Genomic DNA, 24,324 nt, shown 5'->3' with positions numbered 1-24,324 from the left:
TCGTGCACGCACAGAAGAAAAATCAGGTAAACACAGAGAAAGGAGGCAGACATCTACAAGCCAACAGGGAGGCCTGAAAAGAAACCAATTCTGCCTACACTTTGATCCTGGACTTCTTGCCTCCAGAACCAGGAGAAATAAATTTTTGTTGTTTAAGCCACTCAGTCTGCAGTATTTGTTATGGAAACTCTAAAAACAGGTACAATCTGATTAAATGTAATAACACAGCAAGAAAAAATGTGTTGATCAGAAAGACGTTTAATCACTTATGGAAGTGCACACACAAAAATAGGCAACAGTCTGAAACCAAAGAGTTACAGGGCAACAAGTTGGAACAGATGTCATATCAACAGCGAAGTGTTTTAAGTCCTAAATGCAAGCACATCCGTTAGTCATCAGAGAGGCTAACAGAATAAAATATTGAAGTAGGAGGGGGTAAGAGTAAACAGGAGATGGGGGAGACAAAATTAATAAAGGACATGAAATATGCAAAAACAGCCTGACCAGGTGGTGGCGCAGTGGATAGAGCGTCAAGACCCCAAGGTCGCCAGTTTGAGCACGGGCACATCTGGCTTGAGCAAAAAAAAAAGTTCACCAGCTTGGACCCAAGGTCGCTGGCTTGAGCAAGGGGTTACTCGGTCTGCTGAAGGCCCATGGTCAAGGCACATATGAGAAAGCAATCAATGAACAACTAAGGTGTCGCAACGAAAAACTAATGATTGATGCTTCTCATCTCTCTCCGTTCCTGTCTGTCTGTCCCTATCTATCCCTCTCTCTGACTCTCTCTCTGTCCCTGTAAAAAAAAAAAAAAAAAAAAAAGAAAAAGAAAAAAAAAGAAATATGCAAAAACAGAGCAAGTTATGAGTCAAGTACCTCAAGGTATGAGGCAGTTTCCAATAATCTTGTAAGTAGTAGACTGGAGAAACCAAGATTCATACTTTTCAAATACCTCAAGGTCATAAGGCCTTAAACAGAAAGGCTAGTTCAGACAGAAAGTGTAACTTTATGTGTCAAAGTACTAATGGCTTTCCAATCTCCATTCTCACCTTTTAACTTATAATAGTAACCCTGATTTTTCTTAGTTGGCACATTTCCATTCTACTAACATATAACCTATCCTAGGTCTCCCTTATAGTTAAGTAAAACCATAAGACCAGGTTTCTGGCTAATGAGATACAAAAAGTATATGAAACTTCCCATGAGGTCTCCATAAAGGTAGGGAGTGAAATGTCACCCTTGCCTTTTTTTTTTTTAATGTTTACTGTATTGATTCTAGAGTAGAGGGGGGTCAGGGGGGGAGAGGGAAAAGAGAGGGAGAGAGAGACAGGAACATCGATCTGCTCCTATATGTGCCTTGACCGGGAATCAAACCAGCAATTTCTGCTACTTTGGAACAATGCTCTAACCAACTGAGCTGTCCTGCTAGAGCTACCTTCTCTTCACTAGTTTACTGGAATGTGACAATCAGGTTCAACGTTCTAAAACCCATCTCAACCATTTTGAACCATGAAGCAAAGGCCACACTCAGGGAGGGGCTGGAGAGAGGACAGAAAGCTTGGAAGGAACTTGGGCCCCAATGACTGAGGAGTCTTGATATCAGGCATGAACTATTGATTTCTAGACTTCTCTAATAGAGAGAAATAAACTTCCATCTTAGCCTGTTGCATATAGAATTAAGTGCATAGCTTTGCACTAGTGTTCCTCCATAATATTTCTAGCTGACTTTTTCAGTGTCATCACCTACCAACTCATTCTGCTTGTTTCACTCATAGACTATTATTGCAAGGCTGGTGGTTGTGGCCATGCAAATTCGCATTGAATTCGGGCAGACGGTAAGGTAAAGGAACTTTGGAGCCAGAAAACAGTAAGCCATACCAATTTATTGGAGGCTTGCAAAAATGTGCAAGCCAAAAGAAGAGGGAAAAACAAAGGAAAACCTGTTTGGTTTTTTTTGCAGTGGAGGGCAAGGGATCCGGAAACCGCACCTCGCAGAGGTGGGAGCATGATCTGCTGTCCATCATCCCTGAGGGGAAGCACTTATGTCCTTACAGTACTGCTGTCACATGCCCGGGTACTAATTGCACAAAGTTCTTGCAGCTGATAAACCAGCGAGCAAGCCTAACAGTGCTGCTTTCCCCACAACTATGTTGTATTTGCGATTCCCTAAATACCCCCAAAGACTACCGATTCCATAATTTTTCTCAATTTGTTTCTTTGAACAGACATCCCTATATCCTGTTTTCTTCCTTCCTAAATAGTACTGTTTCCTCATTGTTAAAAAACAAAACAAAATAACTATGGCTCTGGCCAGTTCGCTCGGTGGCTAGAGCATCTGCCCAGTGTATGGACATCCCAGGTTCAGTTCCCGGTCAGGGCACACAAGAGAAGTGACCGTCTACTTCTCTCCTTTTTCTCCCCTCTTATCCCTTTTCCCCTCATATAGCCAGTGGCTCGATTGTAAGAGCATGGCCTGGGCACTGAGGATAGCTCTGATGGTCCCAGTGCGACAGTTTCAGGTGCTAAAAATAGCTTGGTTGATTCGAGCATTGGCCACTGACAGGGTTGCTAGGTGGATCCCTGGATCCCTGTCGGGGCACATACAGTAGTTTGTCTCATTATCACCCCTCCTCTCCCTCTCTCTCTCTCTCTCTCTCTCTCTCTCACACACACACACACACAAAAAAAAAAAAGGAAAAAAAAGATCCATTGACAAATGCAACAAGTTTTTAATGCCAACACAGAGCTAGGCACAGTTTAATAACACTATTATCTCATTTACTGTATCTGGTATCAAATAGCAAAGTTTAGGAAATCATCATCTATTTCAATAGCCTCACTTAACACATTTAATCTATGGTGATATAGAGGATACAGTTTTATGCCAAAGTATCTTCCAAGTTGCTATAGGGCATCTATTTTCTTCTTAGATCCAGACATGACATGTGACATTAGAATCAACGTAGAACCTGACCAGGTGGTGGTGCAGTGGATAGAACGTCGGACTGGGATGCAGAGGACCCAGGTTCGAGACCCCGAGGTCGCCAGCTTAAGCGCGGACTCATCTGGTTTGAGCAAAGCTCACCAGCTTAGACCCAAGGTCGCTGGCTCGAGCAAGGGGTTACTTAGTCTGCTGTAGCCCCACGGTCAAGGTACATATGAGAAAGCAATCAATGAACAACTAAGGTGTCGCAACGAAAAACTAATGATTGATGCTTCTCATCTCTCCGTTCCTGTCTGTCTGTCCCTATCTATCCCTCTCTCTGTCTCTGTAAAAAAAAAAAAAAAAAAGAACGTAGAAAGGAAAATAATCATTACAAACACCTAATATGGTCTGGGAGTAAAATGCACATATATCTAGTAAAGATATTCATATTCAAATCAGCATTGCAGATATAGAATGAAAATAGAATTCAGTTTTGTGATCCCATTTGCCTATCTACAAGCTATGATCATCCCATTTTCCTGTGAGTGGTCAATAAATGTAATTACAGTAACCATAAAGTCCTTTTGTTTACTGTCTGTTAATGAATGACTCACAGCCCTCTCCCCTTCCCTTTTCACTCTGCAAAAAAACATTAACAGTAAGGACATTTAAAACAAAACCGTGTTTGCTAATAACTTAATTAGACACCGCAATGCTTTCTTAAATGTTATTACATTATCATCAAGTGCATCAGGTAAGATCAAGTGCTTTGTGGTCCATATATAAACTTCAACACCGGGCAAGAGTCTATGGCAGGTAAGAACTTGGTTCGAACCAGAATTCCTTAAAATACCATCTTCCCTTTGTTCACAATTGCCCTTTTGAATGTAAATACTGGTCTCATATTTGCAGATAAGAGCAACAGCAAAAGGAGCTTACCCCAGTATCATAACCAGCTCTAAACCTATTCTCGCTGAGAGGCAGAAAGCTTCATAACTCAATCTTCTGCTTCTAGGTGATGTTAGAAAAATGCTTTATCATAAAGATCAACAAATACTCCGCCACTTCCTGATAATAAAATTTCAGTTTAGAGTGACTGTATCTTAACTTTGCATCTTCAGCACATAGCACACACACTCATTTGCTGAATGAAGGGAAACCCTCATCTGTCCAAAGATCAATTTTGATGAAAGTGGAATAAAATCTTTATTGGCTCCACATGAAATTAAACAAACACCGCTCTCTACATATGTGACAGTTTAATGTTCTTGTGTTATTTCATTTCTTTAAATATCTTAAGTTGCTTATTTACACAATAAAAACAATGTCCAATGTCAAAAAACAACTTCTCTGGTTTAGAGCTATTGGAATTAGTCTCAGATGAGCTCACTTAGTTGAATTTGGTATTAGCTCTTTCTCAGATTATTCTGTGGAATCTCCCAATTATGTTTGATGCTTGCAATGCCCTTAAGCAGCCTGGCAGTTCCTCTGGTCTTTATTTAAGACCCAGAGAGAGAAGATGGAAGTGGACTGAGATAAAAAGGATATTTTGTGTATGTTCACATGGCGGATACGTTCCAGACAGAGCAACTCTGCAACAAAGTCTGTGATCTGGGTTAAGTTAGTTCGCCTCTCTGAGACTTGATTTTATCTCTAAAACAGATTCATCCCACAATCTTTCTGGTTCCTTTTGCTCCAATGTTCTACAGCTTGGTTCTAATTTCACAGATGCACAACCTGAAACACTAATATTTTGCTGGGGGTTGGGCAGTCCTTAGCAAATCAGAAGCCAGTGTTTCCCTTCTTACGCCACTATTCTTGGGGCAGAAGCTCACGGGAGCTGGACTCTGAAAAGGCCCAAGTGAAATCTTCACTTTTGGCTGGAGCAACGTGCCTGTATTTAACTTGAATGCTGCGTAGGTTTAAATGCCACAGAGGGATTTTTACTGCCACTGCACACTAGAACCACCTGTTGAACTTTCTATTATGGTGCCTGACTCCCACACCAAGAGACTCTATTGGCTTGGCCTATGTACAGCCCGGGCACCAGAATTTTTATAAACTCTGGGTAATTCAATTATTGGCACAGAGAAGTGATTCTCAAACTACAGCTGAATTAGTCACCTGAAGGGATTAAGACACCAATTGCTGAGTGCCCAACTCAGTGTCTGATTTAGTAGGTCTGGGATAAAGCCCAAGAATTTGCTTTTCTAGCAAGTTCCCAGGTGATATTGATGCTCACTTTGAGAAGCAGAGATCTCACTTTGAGAACTGCCAGTGAGAAAATATTGCTGGTGGCTCCTGACATCCTGAGTTTAAATCCTGATTCTGTATGTAATCATAGGAAAGTAATTTTATTCTTTCCTTTAGTGTCTTTTTAATACTTAGATCCCAGAGCTGTGAGGCATGAAAATAACAGTGTTACCAAATCAGGGGTTATTACAGTACCTGGCACAGAATGCAGTAACAAATATTAACTTCCCTTTTCCATTATACATGGTTAGATGGTGTGATTAATTAAACCAATAGCATGGATTAAAAGTTGGCAGGCAGGAAAAATAGATAACTGAAGCAAACAATGTCTTATTAAGATTATATGTATAATAGAGAATGATAAATGTAGAGAAATGTTTTAAGTACACGGTCTTTAAAATACATTCATTTTTAAAAAAAACTTTGAACACAGTAATTTAGGTGGTAAGAATAATTAGATACAATCTATAAAAGTGACAGGAATATTAGTCAATTTATAAAGAGCATGGATTTTTTTAATGACCTCCAATGGATTCTGATAGCTCATCTCTGATAATTTAGTCTTCTAGAGAATCAGAACTAAAAATAGTATACTTGCCTGAAACATTAATACATTGGTCTTTAAATGCTATTTAAATCCAGAGAAAACCTGAATTATTCAAGTGCATCAGAATCCCTATCATCAACCAAAGCAAAACGTCTACCAACGATGGGATAGGTGTTCTCTTTATTTACATATACCAACAAATAAAAAACTAAAAGTAGCTCTCCTTCCTGCTTGTCATTTTGCTTCATTTTGTACTTAAGTCTCCAGTCCTTCCAAGGGTAAATGTCCAAACCCTGAGGTGGTCCTGGGAGCCAGCAGGCCCACTGCAGAAGCAGCTGCACACCCCTCCAGATGCAGAGAGCCGGAGATGGCATCTCCCCATGGGGCGCGTTGAGGTGAGACCTTGAATACTGTCAGTGTTTTTCTGCGGAATGCACAGGTGCAGTGCTCTAAGTAAGTCTCAAATGTACTGAACAGCTCAGGTTTAAAGAACTAAGTCACATCAGGATTGTTCAAAGCAAGTTTCTCCCTGCAGGAATAGTTGACCCAGAGGCAAAGTCTTACTGGGCTTTTTATTTTTAAAAGCCTTCCCTTTCTACTCTGGCCTCATGTCATCATGTGACAGACAGCTTTCTTTCCTGAACACCTAAACAAAAAAATAATAATGCTGGCTGCACATCTTTTCTGCTGTATTGTGCTGTGAATAGAACCATTTCTTTTATTGTTTTCAACTGTTAACCGGGTAATATATATCCTTTTAACTTCTCACCTACTTATGAATTCTCCTAATTAGGCTGTGAACTCTCAAGGGTCCTTAACTTGTCACCTTCATGGAATTTCCTCAAGTGTCTCAATTCTCAGTAACTTTCCCCTTTTGCTATCTGAAATATAAATTTGACATCAACTTAAAATGCATTGCTTATGTGGCTAATTCAACTTTTAAGTGTGTAGTGCTCTCTTCCCAACTGGAACCAAAAACACAAAACAAAACAAAACAAAAAACCTTTAGGATGAAGTCTATATGTATTTTACTTCTTTGTCAAAGTGCCTTAACAAAGCTGATGTCCAATCAACATTTGTAAAATACTTAGTAGATCATCCATACTAGACACAGCCGACTGCCTGAGGGAAAGTCCTTGTGCTTTTGTTGTCAAGATTATATGTATAAACTCTATAGTCTCTAGTTGGTATATTTGGAAGATGGAAATGATTTTCTTAAAAGCCAGAAAATTAGCCTTGCTTCAGATCTCATTAGTGTTTTAAAACCAACCTCCAATACCACAGAAACAAGACGGTTCTCTCAATACTAATCTTAGTGTTCCCCAACATCCCTTCATCTGTATCTTCTCTCAAGGTTTCCCAATGGAACTTCCCTACCCCTAGAACAAACAAAACTCTTCTTCCCCTTCCCTGCAAAATCGGTCACCCATGTAAAGCCAAAACTAGTGTTTAGAGCCTTAGGAAAGAAAGTAGCAATCCAAACCCTCCATTTAACTGAATCAAAGGCAAAGCTGATTTCACGCCCATCGTGCGGGGGAGCAGCAGTTCCTTCTCTCACACTTTGCCTGTTACTGGAGACCGGAAAGACTGGCTGACAGCCTGACACGGACCATCTTGGAGGCAGTATCTTTTTCCTTTTTAGTGTTTTTTCCACTGGGTTGGTTTGGCCTCATCACAGCAGCTCTGACTACAATCATTCCGCCGATCCTTTAACAGGACTGTGAGGTACCAAAAAGTCACGAGGGTAGACCAGAGACTGGTAAGATTTATCTTTAAATCTCAAAAGTGTTTTTGAATAAATTGACTTGCACAAAGCAGGATTATGGCATTTTTACCTCAACTTCACCTTAACTACTCTGAGAAGCAATAAGAATTCAAGATCTTAAATTAGTTGCTTCAGTTTTCTTTCCTTTTTTGACTCAGATTGGGTATCCTGTAAGACTCACTCTCTTACTCCCTCAATTAAGATCATCCCTTATATCCAAAACCTAGAAACCAGAGTAGCTTCCTACCTCTTTAACTCTCCATAAGGTATCACTATTATGTGTGTGTGTGTGTGTGTGTGTGTGTGTGTGTGTGTGTGTGTGTGTGTGTGTGTAGGTATATATGTATTTATTTTAAAAAGTAAAAATGCTCTCATTCTATTTTGTTTGATACAGGCACCCAAGTATCTACTTAGAAAGTAAATTAAGGCCACAAAAACTTCCCAAGGAAGATCATTAAAAAGAAAAAATCCTCTCTTCCTCTTACATCACACAGCTGGTCCCTGAGGCACGCCAGCTGGGAAAACAGGTGTCACCCATGGTGATGGAAGACTGGACCTTTCCCTCTTTGGGTCGTAGCTGAACTTCTATTGGCAGTCCTAGCAAAATATAGAACTCTTCTTTTGTTGCAAGCAAGTCTTTTCTTCGGCTTTCCTTCAAACAATGCCTTTACTCTCCCATTAGAATATGAGGGCTTAGAGATTTTGAACAGCACAGTTCTGGTTGGGAAGCAGTCTCTTTAAATCACGTGTGAGCTACACAGAGAGACGGGAAGATATGGGAGAATGACAGGGGAAGGGAGGGTGAAAGGAAGAAATGTTATCTTCATCAGGAGCACTGAAGAAAGCAAGCTTTTCAAAGTTGTTGCCGGTATCTCATGAAGGCCCAGACTGCTACCATAGTGACGGCAAACAGTGGCACCAGCACCATAGCTATGGGGACACTGCCCGGTTCCCCTTCACCTCGATGTCCTATAGGCCCGTTTTGCACCTGTAACTGGAAGAGAAAGAAAAATGTAAACTTTAGTGACCAATGTGTGTTTGCCAAAACTGAAATGTCAGGGTTGACACATTACCTCGGTCTACAGTCCCTAGACCAGTGTTTTTCAATCAGTGTGCCGCGAGACATGGTCAGGTGTGCCGTAGGGAAATTAAACATGGGTCCCCAAACTACGGCCCGTGTGCTGGATACAGCCCGTGGAGGCTATTTATCCGCCTGCCACCAGCCGCCTCCATCCGAACATAAACATTCCCCTCACAATCCCTCCAGCTATCAGCGACAGGAAGAGTGGAGGCACAGGGAATGCTCACTGACCAATCACCTTCTAGGATTCATCCTGACCACTAGCGATGAACCAATAGTAGGCCGCCTCTCATCCACACCCAGGAAGGTCCCCGCTCGGGCTGCCGCACACTTGTCATTGTGTGGCCGCAGCAAGTAGTTGAAGCTGCTACTCCTCCCCATGGTCCCGATTTCTAATCCTGGTCAGGACTGGAGGTAAATGTTGCCACCACTAGTTGAAGCTTCAGCCTCAGCTAGTTATGTCTATCCTGATGGTGTATATAGATATTTGATCTTTTTCTTTTTAAAAGAGGCCCCGCAGAGGGTGATATATAATGCATCACAATGCATCACAATGTTATCTATATTGTATATGGCCTCCTGAAGGGTCATCTTCTTAAAGAGCTCAAATCTCTATATACACCATCAAAACAGACAGAACCAAGGCCCCTACACCCAGCTGACCATGGGATTTGAACCCAAAACCTCAGGGAGAACTCTAGTATTTATCAGAATCCTTACCTAGAAAGCAAACTTCTCAATCTGGCAGTAGAGATGCTCTGAGGACTTATGATGTTACACAAGTACCCAACATTTTCTAAAATTGATTTTTTCCAGTCTCTACATAGAGAGAGTATTTGCCAAACTGATTTGAACCCACAACCTTGATGAAAACTCCAATATCTATTAGCGGGACTGTGTATATGAGGTTACGTGGGACTGTATATGAGGGGATGTTACGTGGGACTGTATTTATAAGGGGATGTTACGTGGGACTGTATTTATAAGGGGATGTTACATGGGACTGTATATGAGGGGATGTTATGTGGGACTGTATATATGAGGGGGTTATCCTTTTTTATTTAACTTTTTTTTTAATAAATGTAATTTATTTAAACTTTAAATAAATTCTAACAGAGTGTCATTTCGTGTCATTTTGGTAGGTGGTGTGCCCCAGGATTTTGTAAATGTAAAAAATGTGCCGCGGCTCAAAAAAGGTTGAAAATCACTGCCCTAGATTACCCAAAACTGCAAACCCAAGAACTATCTAACAGAGGATGTCCTCTTTGTTTGTCTTCACTTGATACATCAATGTCACCCAATCTTTGGAAACAAAGTAAGTTTGATGAGGAGGCATTTAACTTCGCTGTGCTACTGACCTAAAGGGACCCCTGTAGGTGGGTCAGATAACCTCTTTCCGCTTTTGTACTGCTTCCAACAAGCTATATGTGTACCACAGCAAGAAAATGAAGGCATGAGATTAAGTTTATTGGTCCTATAGGAAATCTGAAAATTACTGGATGGGATGGGGGGGGCGGGGAATATCCATCTTCCTAGAATGTTTACTTAGAAAGACTATCATTAGAGTGCAGTAAGAGCAGATCTAAGCAATATTATTTAAATTATCTGTTATCTAAGCATAAATTGTAAAGTCATTATTTGGAAATACTTTCCAATCTCGAAAGGCACCCATTTTCTTCTAAGATGGGGCCATGTTCTTCACCCCCTATTTTGTAATACTGGACACAGATAAAGGTAAAACCTCTGTGGAATGCAAGTAAAAAGAACCAGAGGCAAATAAATAAGAATAAATCACATCCAAGTATCAATTTAAGACAGAGTAAGTTTAAAGACACATTGAACCGGCCCTGGCCAGTTGGCTCAGCGGTAGAGCGTCAGCTCAGTGTGTGGAGGTCCTGGATTCGATTCCTGGTCAAGGCACACAGAAGAAATGCCCATTTACTTCTCTACCCCTCCCCCTCTCACTTCTCTCTCTCTCTCTTCTCCCCTCCTGCAGCCAAGGCTCAATTAGAGCAAGTTGGCCCCAGGTGCTGAAGATGGCTCTGTGGCCTCCACCTCAGGTGCTAGAATGGCTCCTGTTGCAATGGAGCAATGCCCCAGACGGGCAGATCATCGCCCCCTGGTGGGCTTGCTGGGTGGATCCCAGTTGGGGTGCATGCAGGAGTCTTTCTCTCTGCCTCCCTGCTTCTCACTAAAAAAAAAAAAGACACATTGAACCTGTGTTGCAAGTGCCCTCTGAAACCCTTGCTATGGAAGGCATTGTCTATAGGTTTCCCTTCCCATCATTCAAATTGTAAGACTCTAGGAACTGAGGGGCAGGTACTGCCTTAACTGAATTCTGAATCCCCTTTGTTTTCTTGGAGCTCACCCTTGTGTACTGGAGCTTTGGGCAGGACAGTCATCACGCTGATAAGTAAACGGTTCATGGAAGTGATAGGGAAAAGCACATAGTGAGTGAGTATGAGAAAACCCACCATTTTTGTACTTAAGAGTTTCATCAACAAGAACGTTCAATGGCAGACATGCTTTCCTTCCCTACTAAAAAAAAATGATGAGGTTGCATTTTCCCCCCATTTATTTTAATTTGGGTGTCAAGCTTTAAGGCACATTACCTTGCAGCTAGGACCTGGTTGCAAGAGTACTGTCATGAATTTCCTTTCATGGTAAGCAGAGTTCCGAAAGACCCCTGCCAGACAAGCTCTTCAAAAGTGGGAGTGAAAGGAAATAAAGCCGAACACATCACTGAAGGTCACACCCCAGGATTATTCACCAGAATGGTACGAAAGTCTGGTGCCAGGCTGCTGGCTGCAGACGGCACAGCACCTACCCTGTGTTGCACTCTCAGGGACACAGCATAGCCTGCGTTACGAAAGAGGTTGACTGCATCCTGGTGTAGCAGGTTCTTTAGGTCTTGGCCATTTACCTGTCCAAACAGAAAGAAAAAACAGGAGAGGTAAATGTAAACCTTCTGAAGTCAAAGATTTACTTTCGTGTGAGCAAACATTTAAAAAACAAACTCCTACACAGCAAATTCCAAGGGTCAAGAGAATAGGAAAGTCATTTAGAATTCAGTGTGAAATTTCATTTTCAAAGGTATGTTTTCCTAGAACTAAGGTTCCATGGGCCCTATGAAGAGCACCCAAGTTAAAAAAAAAAGTAGTCTCTCTTTCATGTTAGCTCTGATAGTATGTCTCATTTGAACACTTAGAATTCTTTGCTGTATTTGTATGACTTCTATGAGCATCAGCCTGGCTTCCAACAGCTAACATGGTCTTCCAGGTTTACTTCTAATCCCTGGCATTGCCAGCTTCAACTCTAGAAATATAACTACTATATGAAACTCTCCCACAATTAATATTGATGCGCTACAAATCTACTAGCCCATTCTATTGGTCTTACGCTATTGTGAACAATTTCTCTTGATTCCACTGATGCTCCACTCCTCCTTAAGTTTACTAAAAAACATGTTTCTGTGAAAAATGTTTTCGTGTAAGTCGGCCCTAGCACTTAGAGGTGAGAGATGTGAAAGACTACTGACATTGATCTTTTTTTAGTGCCAGGCCACAATATCTATCCTATGCTGCACTCAGTGACAAGCATAGCCCACTTTATGCAAGATCTACATATCTTTTATACATGACAATGTCATCAACAGCAACAAAAATATCCAATACATAGATCACTTTGACTCACCAACTAGTCTCTGCTCAACCGAAGCTCAAGCCATTGACATATTCTTGACATATTCAACCCTCTTATCTTCCTTGTCACAATGTTCCTTCTAGAGGCTCAAAATAGTCCTTCCACTATCTCCTGCCAATAACCTTGGTGACTTCATCTACCAACAGTTTGGCCTTCCCAAATTAATAGTTTCTATCTCTATTCCACGTTAGTCATCAATTGGCATAAGCCTTGGACTTCAACAATAGACAGTGAACCCCAATCACCAACTCTTATCACCCCTTTTCAGTCTTCAGACCACTTCCTCTGTTTTGCAGGTCTTTCCTTAGTTATGAATAGAGTTCCCTTAGTTCTGGAATGAGTCCTTTCCTTTCCTAATTCCTTTTTACTTCTCTTAAGGTAAGCAAATAGTACTCAATGTCAGTTGTCTTTTGTTCTCTTAACATTTTTCCCATGTGATCTTTCACAATTTCAACTGTAATCTGTAAGAAAACTCCCAAATTTGTGTCCTTACTTCTACTTCTGAATTTGCCACTGGGTGCTGTACTTGAATATTCTGCTAGGCCCCAATTTAACACCTCAAAAACCTCTTCATTACTTCTCACAAAAGCAGACTATCCCACCTTCCTTATTGTCATTACTATCCCTTCAGACTAAAATTTTGAGAATATTTTTAAACTGTCTCCATTTGTCAATTTTCACATAGAGTATGTTGTCAAATCCTGTAATCTAATATAATGACATTCCTAATATGCTATTCTTTTCTATTACTTGTCTCTTTAGGCTGTGGATACTGTTTCATTAATCAGCTTCTCTCTGATTTACTTTCCTAGATCCTTCCCATTCTACCTTCTTCAAACACTATGTCTCCAGACTAATCTTTCTAAAGTAAAATTCTGTTTATATCACTTTATGGCTCAAAAACAAAAACAGAAGTAGAAGCAGGAGAGGAAAAAATGCATGCCTGATTTCTCATTCTGATATGTAAAACCCTCCAGGAAATGGCTAGAACCTACCTTCCCAATTTAATCTCTCATTATTCCCTTTCATATATTCTATGCTCTACTTAAATCACATTAAATTATTGACCCCGAGACAAAAAACCCCAAAAAACTTCTTACTCTCAACCTGTGCTTAAGCTATATCCACCATCTAAATATCCTTTCCTTATTTTTATGTTTTAGCGAGCGAGCGAGCAAGACAAAGGGAAAGAGATGAGAAGCATCAGTTCGTAGTTGTGTCACTTTAGTTGTTCATTGATTCTCATACATGCCTTGGACGGAGGCTCCAGCTGAGCCAGTGGCCCCTTGCTTAAGCCAGCGACTTTGGGCTTCAAGCCAGCGACCATGGGGTTATGTCTATGATCCCATGCTCAAGCCACAGACCCTGTGCTCAAGCTGGTGAGCTCGCACTCAAGCCAGCAGCTTTGGGATTTTGAACCTGGGTCTTCAGCTTCTCAGGTAAAGGCTCTATCCACTGTGCCACCACCTGGTCAGGCTGAATACCCTTGCCTTTTATTTTTTTTATTTTTTTATTTTTTTCTGAAGCTGGAAACAGGGAGAGACAGTCAGACAGACTCCCGCATGCGCCCGACCGGGATCCACCCGGCACGCCCACCATGGGGCGACGCTCTGCCCACCAGGGGGCGATGCTCTGCCCATCCTGGGCGTCGCCATGTTGCGACCAGAGCCACTCTAGCGCCTGGGGCAGAGGCCACAGAGCCATCCCCAGCGCCCGGGCCATCTTTTTTGCTCCAATGGAGCCTTGGCTGCGGGAGGGGAAGAGAGAGACAGAGAGGAAAGCGCGGCGGAGGGGTGGAGAAGCAAATGGGCGCTTCTCCTATGTGCCCTGGCCGGGAATCGAACCCGGGTCCTCCGCACGCTAGGCCGACGCTCTACCGCTGAGCCAACCGGCCAGGGCCACCCTTGCCTTTTAAAAAATTGCATTTACCTTCCAAGATTGATCTTAAATAGGATCAGTCCTGGTGCCCATAGTGTAGAAATGAATACAGGATTTTCTAACTGATGGTCTTTGATGTCATGCTACCAAGCCACATTCTGATCATGCCTCTCTCTCTCTCTCTTTTTTTTGGGTAGGTATATCACAAAGACAGCAATTTGAAATTCCTCAGTTGAGTCCTTCTCAGTGACTCAATTTTTTAGTTAATTGCTGGGGGAGCAATTAGGTGTGAAATTGCTGACTGTAGTGGGAATACTCACTTAACTAACTTAACTTAGCTCATGTGATAACTGTATTTCTCATTTAGAAAAATAAGTGTTTATTTTCTCTCAGAGACAGACAAATAAGTTAATGATGCAGTCATGTTAACGAATGCCAAAAGTAATTTAGTTAACCTCAGAACCAAGTTTCATAGTAATACAAATGAAAACAAGAGAACTGTATGACATTCAATGGCAACAGCACTGAATTCAATATAATCTTTGACATGGTAGTCAGTAATAATTGTCAGGAATAACTGCACATTTATTACCATCTCTGGAGCTGTCTATTCATTTTACATGTACTAACTTATTCAGTCTTCAAAACAGTCCTATAAGTTAGCAGCTCCCATTTTACTGATAAAACTAGAGAGGTTATGCAACTTGTACATGGGCATATATAACTGAAGCAGCAAAGCTAGGACTCAAGCTCAAAAGCCTGGCCTCAAAACTTTCACTCTGAAACACTAAACTATACAAATTTCCTCTGTATGCAAGTATTTTATTTCACTATCCATCACACTAATACTGTAAATTGAATTTTTATCGATTTTGTAGTTTCATTTGTATCTATCAATAAATATGCACCACATTGAAAAATTTGAGTTGTATAAAAATATAAGGTTTATGTATTAATATCTTTTTTTTAGATTCTATTTATTCATTTTTCAGAGAGAGAGGCGAGAGAGAGGAAGAGAGAGAGAGAGAGAGAGAGAGAGAGAGAAGGGGGGAGGAGCAGGAAGCATCAACTCCCATACATGCCTACACCAGGCAAGCCCAGGGTTTTGAACAGGCAACCTCAGTGTTCCAGGTCAATGCTTTATCCATTGTGCCATCACAGGTCAGCCTATATATTAATATCTTTTTTTTTTTTTTGTATTTTTCTGAAGCTGGAAATGGGGAGAGACAGTCAGACAGACTCCCGCATGCGCCCGACCAGGATCCACCCAGCACGCCCACCAGGGGCGACGCTCTGCCCCTCCGGGGCGTCGCTCTGCCGCGACCAGAGCCACTCTAGCGCCTGGGGCAGAGGCCAAGGAGCCATCCCCAGCGCCCGGGCCATCTTTGCTCCAATGGAGCCTTGGCTGCAGGAGGGGAAGAGAGAGACAGAGAGGAAGGGGGGGGGGGGTGGAGAAGCACATGGGCGCTTCTCCTATGTGCCCTGGCCGGGAATCGAACCCGGGTCCCCCGCACGCCAGGCCGACGCTCTACCGCTGAGCCAACCGGCCAGGGCTATATTAATATCTTAATTCATTTGTATATACTGAAGTTAACATTAAAATTTAAAAAGCAATTTAGTTAACTGCCACTTCATTAACAAGGCATTTCTAGATGTGACTGAGAATCTCTGCACTATGTAACCATCTTAAAACTCAATCTAAAAGCTGCCTTTTATTATATCACTTTACATTCTACTGTAAATAATGAGAAGTTGTATCTCAACTCATTTTAAAAAAAAATTTTTCTCAACTCTCTTTACCTTTTCTTAGTTGAGATATATTTTTATTTTTTATTTTTTTTTGATAGAGACAGAGAGAGGGAGAGGGAAAGACAGCACGGGAGAGAGATAAGAAGCATCAATTCTTCGTTGCAGCTCCTTAGTTGTTCACTGATTGCTTTATCATATGTGCCTTGACCACGGGGGGCTACAGCAGAGCAAGTGACCCCTTGCTCAAGCCAGCACTTGGGCTCAAGCCAGCGACCCTGCGCTCAAGCTGGCGACCCCACGCTCAAGTCAGTGACCTCAGGGTTTTGAACCTGGGTCCTCCGCATCCCAGTCCGCCTGGTCAGGCTCTCAACTCATCTTCATAACCCCTATAATACCTGAATAGTGCAATGAATTACACTTGAGTATAATGAATATCATATGATTTCCTGAGCTTTAGTACACTCTGCAGAAGCCACTACTACACAAGCCTGACTGACAGAGTCTCAAAATTACAGAAAGCTGAAAGGTCTATACTCTATTAGCAGCTTTACCCACCAATGACTCAGTGTGCATATAATATTGGTTCTCTCCTGAGACTCCTTCTTCTTATAGGGAAGCTACTGGTGACATCAGGCAAATGAAGGTGCTATTCAGGGCATGGGCAAATTATGCTAATATATGCCTTTTGACTCTCCTAGTTAAGTTTAAACGTATTCTAGTATAAGAGGACTTTTATTCTAATTGCTTTAGAAAATAAAACAAGAGGCCTTTAAGAAATACAAAGGGATTTTTGTGTGTGTGTGTGTGAGAGAGAGACAGAGAGAGGGACAAATAGGGACAGAAAGGGAGAGAGATGAGAAGCATCAGTTCTTCATTGCTGCACCTTAGCTGTTCAACAAATGCTTTCTCATATGTGCCTTGACTGGGAGGCTACAGCAGAGCAAGTGACCCCTTCCTCAAGCCAGTGACCTTGAGGTTTTGAACCTGGGTTGTGTCTCAGTCCAATGCTCTGTCCAATGCGTCACCGCCTGGTCAGGCAAGGGAATTTCTTTTTTAAAGAACAATTTCTCATCCTTTGCCCAAGGTGAACCAGCTCCATAAAACAAATTTATGATACAGCCCCACAATACAAATTTATGATACTTTCTCTCTTGACATGTCACCTCTATGCGCCAAAAGACAAATCTGCTTTCTAATATTTAGCTTCTCTAAGTGTTTTTACAGATTTCAATTCATACTGATTAACCATCAAGTTCTTTAGGCTTTACCCCTAACTATATGTGACAGCCATTTTTTCCATCACCATCTTTACTAACACAGACCCGAGGAGTGGGTCTCACTGTGGTCCCACAATCAGCAGCATTAGCATTAACCTGGGAACATGTTAAAATGGAAAATTACTACATCTTATCCTAGTACTCCATGCTTTAACAAGTCCTCCTGGTGATTCTGAAGTTAGTTAGCTCTAGCCTAAACTGCCTGAAACAGTCTTCTAACTGGTCTCTATACCCAGTCTACTTACCCTATTTAATACATATTCTACTCATCTGAAGATTTCATCAGTGATTTTCCATTTCCTGGGGTAGTGATTTAAAAAAAATATGGCTGTGTTGACCCATTAGAGAAGATAGTAAAGGTAATCCAGTGGGTCAAAACCAGTATTTAATTTTTAAAAAGTGAAATTAGAAGAAAACACAACATATCAGAAAGCATTTGATATAGAAGAAATTAGTACTATTTTTTAAACTATGCTTCAGTTGCGTGTGTGCGTACATGCATGTGCATGCATATGTATTTCCTGTGACAGGTCATAATTGTAAAAGATACTTGCCTACAGCAGTGCTTCTCAAACTTGATTCGCATTCACCTAGGGATCTTGTGACAATGCAGGTCTGGGAAGGTCCAAGGCTCTGCATTCTAACAGGCTTCCAGGTGATGGGATCACGGTCTTGGACCTCACTCTTAGTACCAAGAGGTACTCAACTGAGAAATCTTAGAACCCTACTAAACTTGCTACTTCAGCTTCCGTAACTCATGGCATAGTGAGTTTTATTGAACTTGAGATTTGCAACATTACTAGAAAATTCTGCTAACTGTTCAGAGAATTGGGATGGTGGGGGTGGCCTAGGTGTTCTGATGGGAAAACATATAATATTTTGCTTTAACTATGGTTGTTAGCAGTCTTTAAAAGTGAATTTCCTATATCCTGCCTTGGGAAATGAGTAAACTAAGTTAAAAATAGTTTTCTTTGATGAGGAATAATTTTGAATTGCCTCAGGACAATCTAACATTATCTCAGGATAATGTTACAGAAAGTCTATAACTATGTAGGATAATACAAAAGTAGATGTATAAGATGTAGAGAAAATCCTGGCCTGTGGTGGTGCAATGGATAAAGGGTCAGCATGGAATGCAGAGGTCACCAGTTAAAAACCCTGGGCTTGCCTGGTCCAAGAACACACGACAACCAGTCAATGAACAACTAAAGTAAACAATTATGAGTTGATACTTCTTGCTACCCCCCTTTAATTCCTCTCTCTGTAAAATCAATAAAATCTTTTTAAAACATGTAGAGAAAAAAATGGGCTTAATTTATTAAGCACTGACCTCAGATTATACTCTGGATATTTTAATTATCAAACAAGATCCTGAAATGAGTTGCAATTTGGGGGAGGAAGAGTCTCTCTCTCTCTCTCTTTTATCAAAGTTAAAGGAAGAAAAAATATTATCCTGTTCCAATTAATCAGGCCCAACCAAAAATGTGAATTATGCTATAATTCACTCACAGAGCAACCAACTTACTAGATGCTTACTCTGTGCTAGCTACAGGCTTAAATGCTGGGGTTACAGAGATGAGAAGACAGATTCTTCCCTAGAGGTATTTGTCTAAAGGACATATTGCAATGTCTCTGCAGCTGATCGGATGAGGATTTCTGCCAAGTTTTTCCTACTGATTTCTAAGCTAAGGGGAGAAACAAGTCTTTCATTTTCTTTTCATTTTCCCCAGCACCCAGCACAGTGCTCTGCAGGCCACCAAGTACCAGAGTTGATAGATGTTGATGACTACTCAACTCTTTCAGTCACCAAATTAGTAACTGTTTTTGAAGAGAATATGAAATGCAGCTGACTTAATGGCCCAACCTATGCCATGCTCGTTATATAAGGGGTTTGGGTCAAAATGACACATTCACCTGAGCAGTATAATCCCCAGCTATATCACCCTGAGCTTCATAAAAATGTGTAATTCACTGAGGACTGGCTATTCTTGACTACCCACCTCCCTTCATTTAGGCAGACAAGTAAGCTTACATTTTATTTTATTTTTATTTATTTATTTATTTAAAATGCAATTTATTTTTTTAAATTTTTCTTTCTTTCTTTATTTTTTTTACAGAAACAGAGAGAGTCAGAGAGAGGGATAGACAGGGACAGACGGAAAGAAAAGGAGAGAGATGAGAAGCATCAATCATTAGTTTTTCGTTGCGCATTGCGACACCTTAGTTGTTCATTGATTGCTTTCTCATATGTGCCTTGACCGCGGGCCTTCAGCAGACCGAATAACCCCTTGCTTGAGCCAGCGACCTTGGGTCCAAGCTGGTGAGCTTTTTGCTCAAACTAGATGAGACCGTGCTTAAGCTGGCGACCTCGGGGTCTTGAACCTGGGTCCTCAGCATCCCAGTCCGACGCTCTATCCACTGCGCCACCGCCTGGTCAAGCTATTTTATTTTTTAAATAAAATTTCCCCAGGTTCCCTGGTAACTATACAAATATTAAACCATCCTTACCATCACACACACAAAAAATGAACTTTGGGTGAGGAATCTCCAGGCCTCATCTCAACTTCAGGTTTGCTCCTCTATTGGTAATATGTCTTTGTTTCATGATTGTCAGATGTAACAGGGCCTTAAATGTCATTTACATTCATTAAAGAAATTTCTTTTTTGTTTAAACCATCCACAGTGATCACAAAAAATTATATTTCACTTTTCATGAGAAAGGGAAAACTACATAATAAATTATGCAGTTAATTTTAGAATTTTAAACAAAGACAAAACATGGGTATTTAGAGAGAAATGCAAAGATTAAAATAATGAATAATAACTCACAGGAATCTAAGTCATTTAATGATACTTCTATTATCAATAGTTACCCAAAATGGATATGTGGTAAGGAAGAGGTATATTCTTAGTTTGATCATCTAGTAAAAGTTAAAAGAAAGAGTGGGGGCATATTTTACAAAATGGACCCATGTGAGGAGAATAGGAAATCACATAAAGAATAAAAGAAAATATAGGCTAATAAAGAATTTAGCATCACTTTACAGAGACTCCAAAGCCAATAATAAATGAGTATTTAAGTACATCAGAGGGATAAAATAAGTTAAGCACACGTGTAAGTGTTTAATGGTTAAGTTCACTTAAGGATTGAGAAAGATGATGAAAAGAGACTTGACTTGGGGTGTTGAATACACAGTGCAATGTACAGATGATGTGCTATAGAATTTTGCACCTGAAACCTATGTAATTTTATTTTATTTATTTATTTACTTTTTTTTTTTTTTTTTTTTTTTTGGTATTTTCCCAAAGTTAGAAGCGGGGAGGCAGTCAGACAGATTCCCACATGCGCCTGACTGGGATCCATCCGCATGTCCACCAGGGGGCAATGCTCTGCCCATCTGGGGCATTGCTCTGTTGCAACCAGAGCCATTCTAGCACCTGAGGCAGAGGCCACAGAGCCATCCTCAGCGCCTGGGCCAACTTTGCTCCAATGGAGCCTTAGCTGCAGGAGGGGAAGAGAGAGATAGAGAGAAAGGAGAGGGGGAGGGGTGGAGAAGCAGATGGGTGCTGCTCCTGTGTGTCCTGGCGGGGAATCAAACCCAGGACTTCCACAAGCAGGGTTGATGCTCTACTGCTGAGCCAAACAGCCAGGGTCTCCTATGTAATTTTATTAATCAATGTCACCCCAATAAATCCAATTGAAAAATAAAAAATAAAAATAATAAAAAAGACAGTGAGGGAACTGAATGGTGAGTGAGACAATAGTCACTATTTTTTAAGGAATGAGATCTAGAAAGAGTTTTGGACCAACTCTTGGAAGGGAAACTGGAGTCAAAGTCTAGACCTAGATAGAACGGAGAGGATATGCTGGCCACTTTCACCTGTAATATGCTCCATCTTTTTCTCTTGCTCTGTCTTCATCTCTCTCCATATTTGACTCACACTTTCCTCTCCTTTCACGTCTTTTCCTTAACTAGACAAAACATAAACTTTCTTTGTAATGTGTTCTATATATATTTACAATACTAAATGTCTTCTTTTTTGTAAATTTTTAAAATTTATTCATTTTAGAGAGGAGAGAAAGAGAATGAGGGAGGAGCAGGAAGCATCAACTCCCATATGTATCCTGACCAGGTAAGCCTGGGGTTTTGAATCGGTGACCTCAGCGTTACAGGTTGACACTTTATCCACTGCACCACCACAGGTCAGGCCCGTAATATTTCTTGTATTTTGATAAAGTAAAATCTTCTTTGTTATAAATCTTAAAGTCAAGTGAGCCGAGTTATTTAGACATCTACTTTTCTCCTCACTGACATTTATTACCTACCCTTTTAAAAAATTTGAGTGGCCTTCCAATCATTTCTTTCTCTCTGAGGCAATGGCTCATATAGAAACGGCTTGGCTATCAGTTCATGTCTAATAAATTCTCTCAATTGAGGTTTATGTCCTTTTCTTCCCCTTGTCTAACTCCACTCTTTATAGAAGAACTTTCAGTTTTTATATAAAACTGTACATATAATAAAATCTACTATTAATTCATGGCCCTGGTTGGTTGGCTTAGTGGTAGAGTGCCAGCCTGGCGTATAAGTTCCAAGTTTGATTCCTGGTCAGGGCACACAGAAGTGATCATCTGTTTCTCCACCCCTTTCCCTCCCCCTTCTCTCTTTTTCTCTCTTTTCCCACAGCCATGGCTTGACTGGTTTGAGTGCATCGGCCCTGGATGCTGAGGATGGCTCTGCTAAAAATAGCTCGGCTGTGAGCATGGCCCCGAATGGGCAGAGTATTGGCCCCAGATGGAGGTTGCCGAGTGGATCCCAGTTAGGGTGCATGTGGGAGTCTGTTTCTCTATCTCCCCTCCTTTCACATGGAAAAGAAAAAGAAATCTACTATTAATTCACCATGCAACTTTTTGTTTAGAACAACTAATCCTAGCCCCCTATTTACTTTTAGAAGACAGTAGAGTATACTGATTAAGAGTACAGGCTCCAAATTCAGACAGACCAAAGTTTTAGTCCTCTGCTACTTACTACTTCTGTGACCCTTGGCAAGCTGCTTGACTGTATGTACCAACCCCATAGCTTTCTTAGCTGCAAAATAGCATAATAATTATACCCATCTCAAAGGATTATTACAACATTAAATAAGTTTATAATTCTCAGCATATTGCTTAGCATATAGAACTCAAAAACTTCTAACCATTCCCATTTTTCAATAATCTACCTTTAACCAAAGCTTTTCAAATAAGATGGCTCTCTTCTTAATCCCTATACTTTTCAAGTCCCTCTGTGTCAAAGTATTGGACTGCAGAGTTTCTAACCACATGCTATACCTTTATTTTAACCTGTCTCAAATTTTCCTTAATGTACCACTCAAATTGATGTCATATTTTTAGAATGTCTTTCTCCTTGGAGTTATAGAAAATTATCTGCTTAACTTCTCAATATCGTTTGAGATAAAAAATCTCAACAGATTAAGAAACAGGGTCTAGAATCTTAATGGACAGAAAAGAGGCAAAATGGTCAGTGAGAAGGACTAAAACGGGATATTACCATTCATGATACTTATTTATATTCTGATCAGCCAATCTTGCTGGGTTTGCCTGAATTCAGTAACTTGTTTTATTTGTTAAATACATACTGAACACTGTGCCAGAACGTAAAAGGTTAAAATAAGATGTGGTCACTAACTTGAGGAACTTCCAGAAAATAATAAAATTAACGGTTACCATGTAGTAAGGGTCTTCCTAGAGATGTTAGCAGAGTGAAACGGGAGCACAATGGACAGATATCTAAATCAGGCTGCAATCCAATTTTTTATCTTAATAATGGGTGAGAAAAGGCTCTAAGTCTAAAAAGAACACTTAATTCCTACCTACCTTTTTTTTTTTTTTTTTTTTGCCAATTTTGGTGTAAAGGAAGACATATCATGTTTTAATCTACAAAAAGGAAGTGATAAAGTATAATGGAAGAACAACAAAAATTGTGGATTTTAAGTGCCTCCCCCACCCACCAGTCCCTGACCCTCCCTCTTCCATGCTTTTTGAACTTGGGTAAGTAACTTCACATTCTGGACTTACTTTTGCCTTGTCTATCAAGCAAGGTAATAGACTCCATGTTATCATTGGGCTGGGAAAGATCAAGGCACCTCCCATTAAACTCTACAATTTGGAAATTTCCTGATCCAAAAAGGCAGGGAGGACTCTTCCCAAGGAAGGGGCTAGCAGTAGAAAGTAGGGTCTAGGGAGCAAGGGGCAGTGAAGGAGGCCGAAGCCAGTTCTCACCGAGAGGATCTTATCACCCTCCTGGAGCCGCCCATCCTGGGCCGCAGCCCCATTCTGTTTGATGCGACTGACGTAGATGCCACTGTCGTTGGAGACATACTGCTGATCTGTCCCACCGACGATGTTGAAGCCCAGCCCTGAGAAAATCATGGAGGAGTTGTGAAGGAGATAGGAGTGAAGAAAAAGAAAGGATTAGAGAAGAGAAAGAGAGAGAGGAAAGGCCTAACGGAGAGGGGAGGCTGGTGAGTCAGACTGCTGATACAGCTGGTGAGTAATCACGGGCAAGGTCAGCGAATACAGTATGACCAACAGAAGTCAAGAGTATCTAGAGTTGCCCACTCAGATCAGGTAGAACTAAAAATACAAACACAGTGATCAACATGGTTTGTTGACTATAAAAAAAAATGTCTAAGCTAACTCAGTGAAAGAATATGGTGATTCTTATAAGATGTGCTTCCGTTTACACTTGCTTCTGATTCTGTTGATGGCATTCAGTGGACCCAATTATTAACTTTTCTGTTATTAATGTAACAGGGTTAGCCATGCTCATGAGAAGAAGCCACATTTTAACTAATTAGCAAATAAACTATTCCTAATTTAATGGGAGAGAGATTCCTAATCAAACTTTCCCTTCCATACTTCTCCCAAACTTTGGAAGAGTTTGTGTACGGTGATATTTTGGAAATGATATTAGGAATCTTATTATTATTATTTTTTTTGAGTTGAGGGGGCGGTAGTGTTAAGTGTTGGCAGGAACTGGTAAATAAAAGATAACTGATGCTTCATGACAGAACTAAATTGCCAAATTCACTCTTCGTTCTTTGTCTGCCTCAGTGCAAACAACTTGGTACTTTGGTAAGTGATTGCTA

General features: G+C 40.8%; 1 protein-coding gene and 1 long non-coding RNA gene across 2 annotated transcripts in view; one reads left to right on the top strand and one right to left on the bottom strand.

Moving 5' to 3' along the window:
• Positions 1-262: 262 nt before the first annotated feature.
• On the top strand, positions 263-8,080 carry LOC136377387 (uncharacterized). The gene is made up of 2 exons (XR_010746291.1): positions 263-7,793; positions 7,824-8,080. It is a non-coding gene; the product is annotated as an uncharacterized lncRNA (long non-coding RNA).
• The window catches only part of SYNJ2BP (synaptojanin 2 binding protein), a 43,334-nt gene continuing 26,835 nt past the window's right edge, over positions 7,826-24,324 (bottom strand). Inside the window, exons 2-4 of the mRNA XM_066344085.1 lie at positions 23,456-23,592; positions 11,397-11,492; positions 7,826-8,482 (exon numbers count right to left, since the gene is read on the bottom strand). Of these exons, the coding sequence (XP_066200182.1) occupies positions 8,342-8,482; positions 11,397-11,492; positions 23,456-23,592 (374 nt within the window). The 3' untranslated portion in view covers positions 7,826-8,341. The remainder of the gene's footprint in view (positions 8,483-11,396; positions 11,493-23,455; positions 23,593-24,324) is intronic.

This window comes from Saccopteryx leptura, chromosome 6 (assembly GCF_036850995.1).
Source record: "Saccopteryx leptura isolate mSacLep1 chromosome 6, mSacLep1_pri_phased_curated, whole genome shotgun sequence".
Classification (NCBI taxonomy): Eukaryota; Metazoa; Chordata; class Mammalia; order Chiroptera; family Emballonuridae; genus Saccopteryx; species Saccopteryx leptura.
The sequence above is the reverse complement of the archived record's forward strand: the minus strand, read 5'-3'. Positions and strand labels throughout refer to the sequence as shown.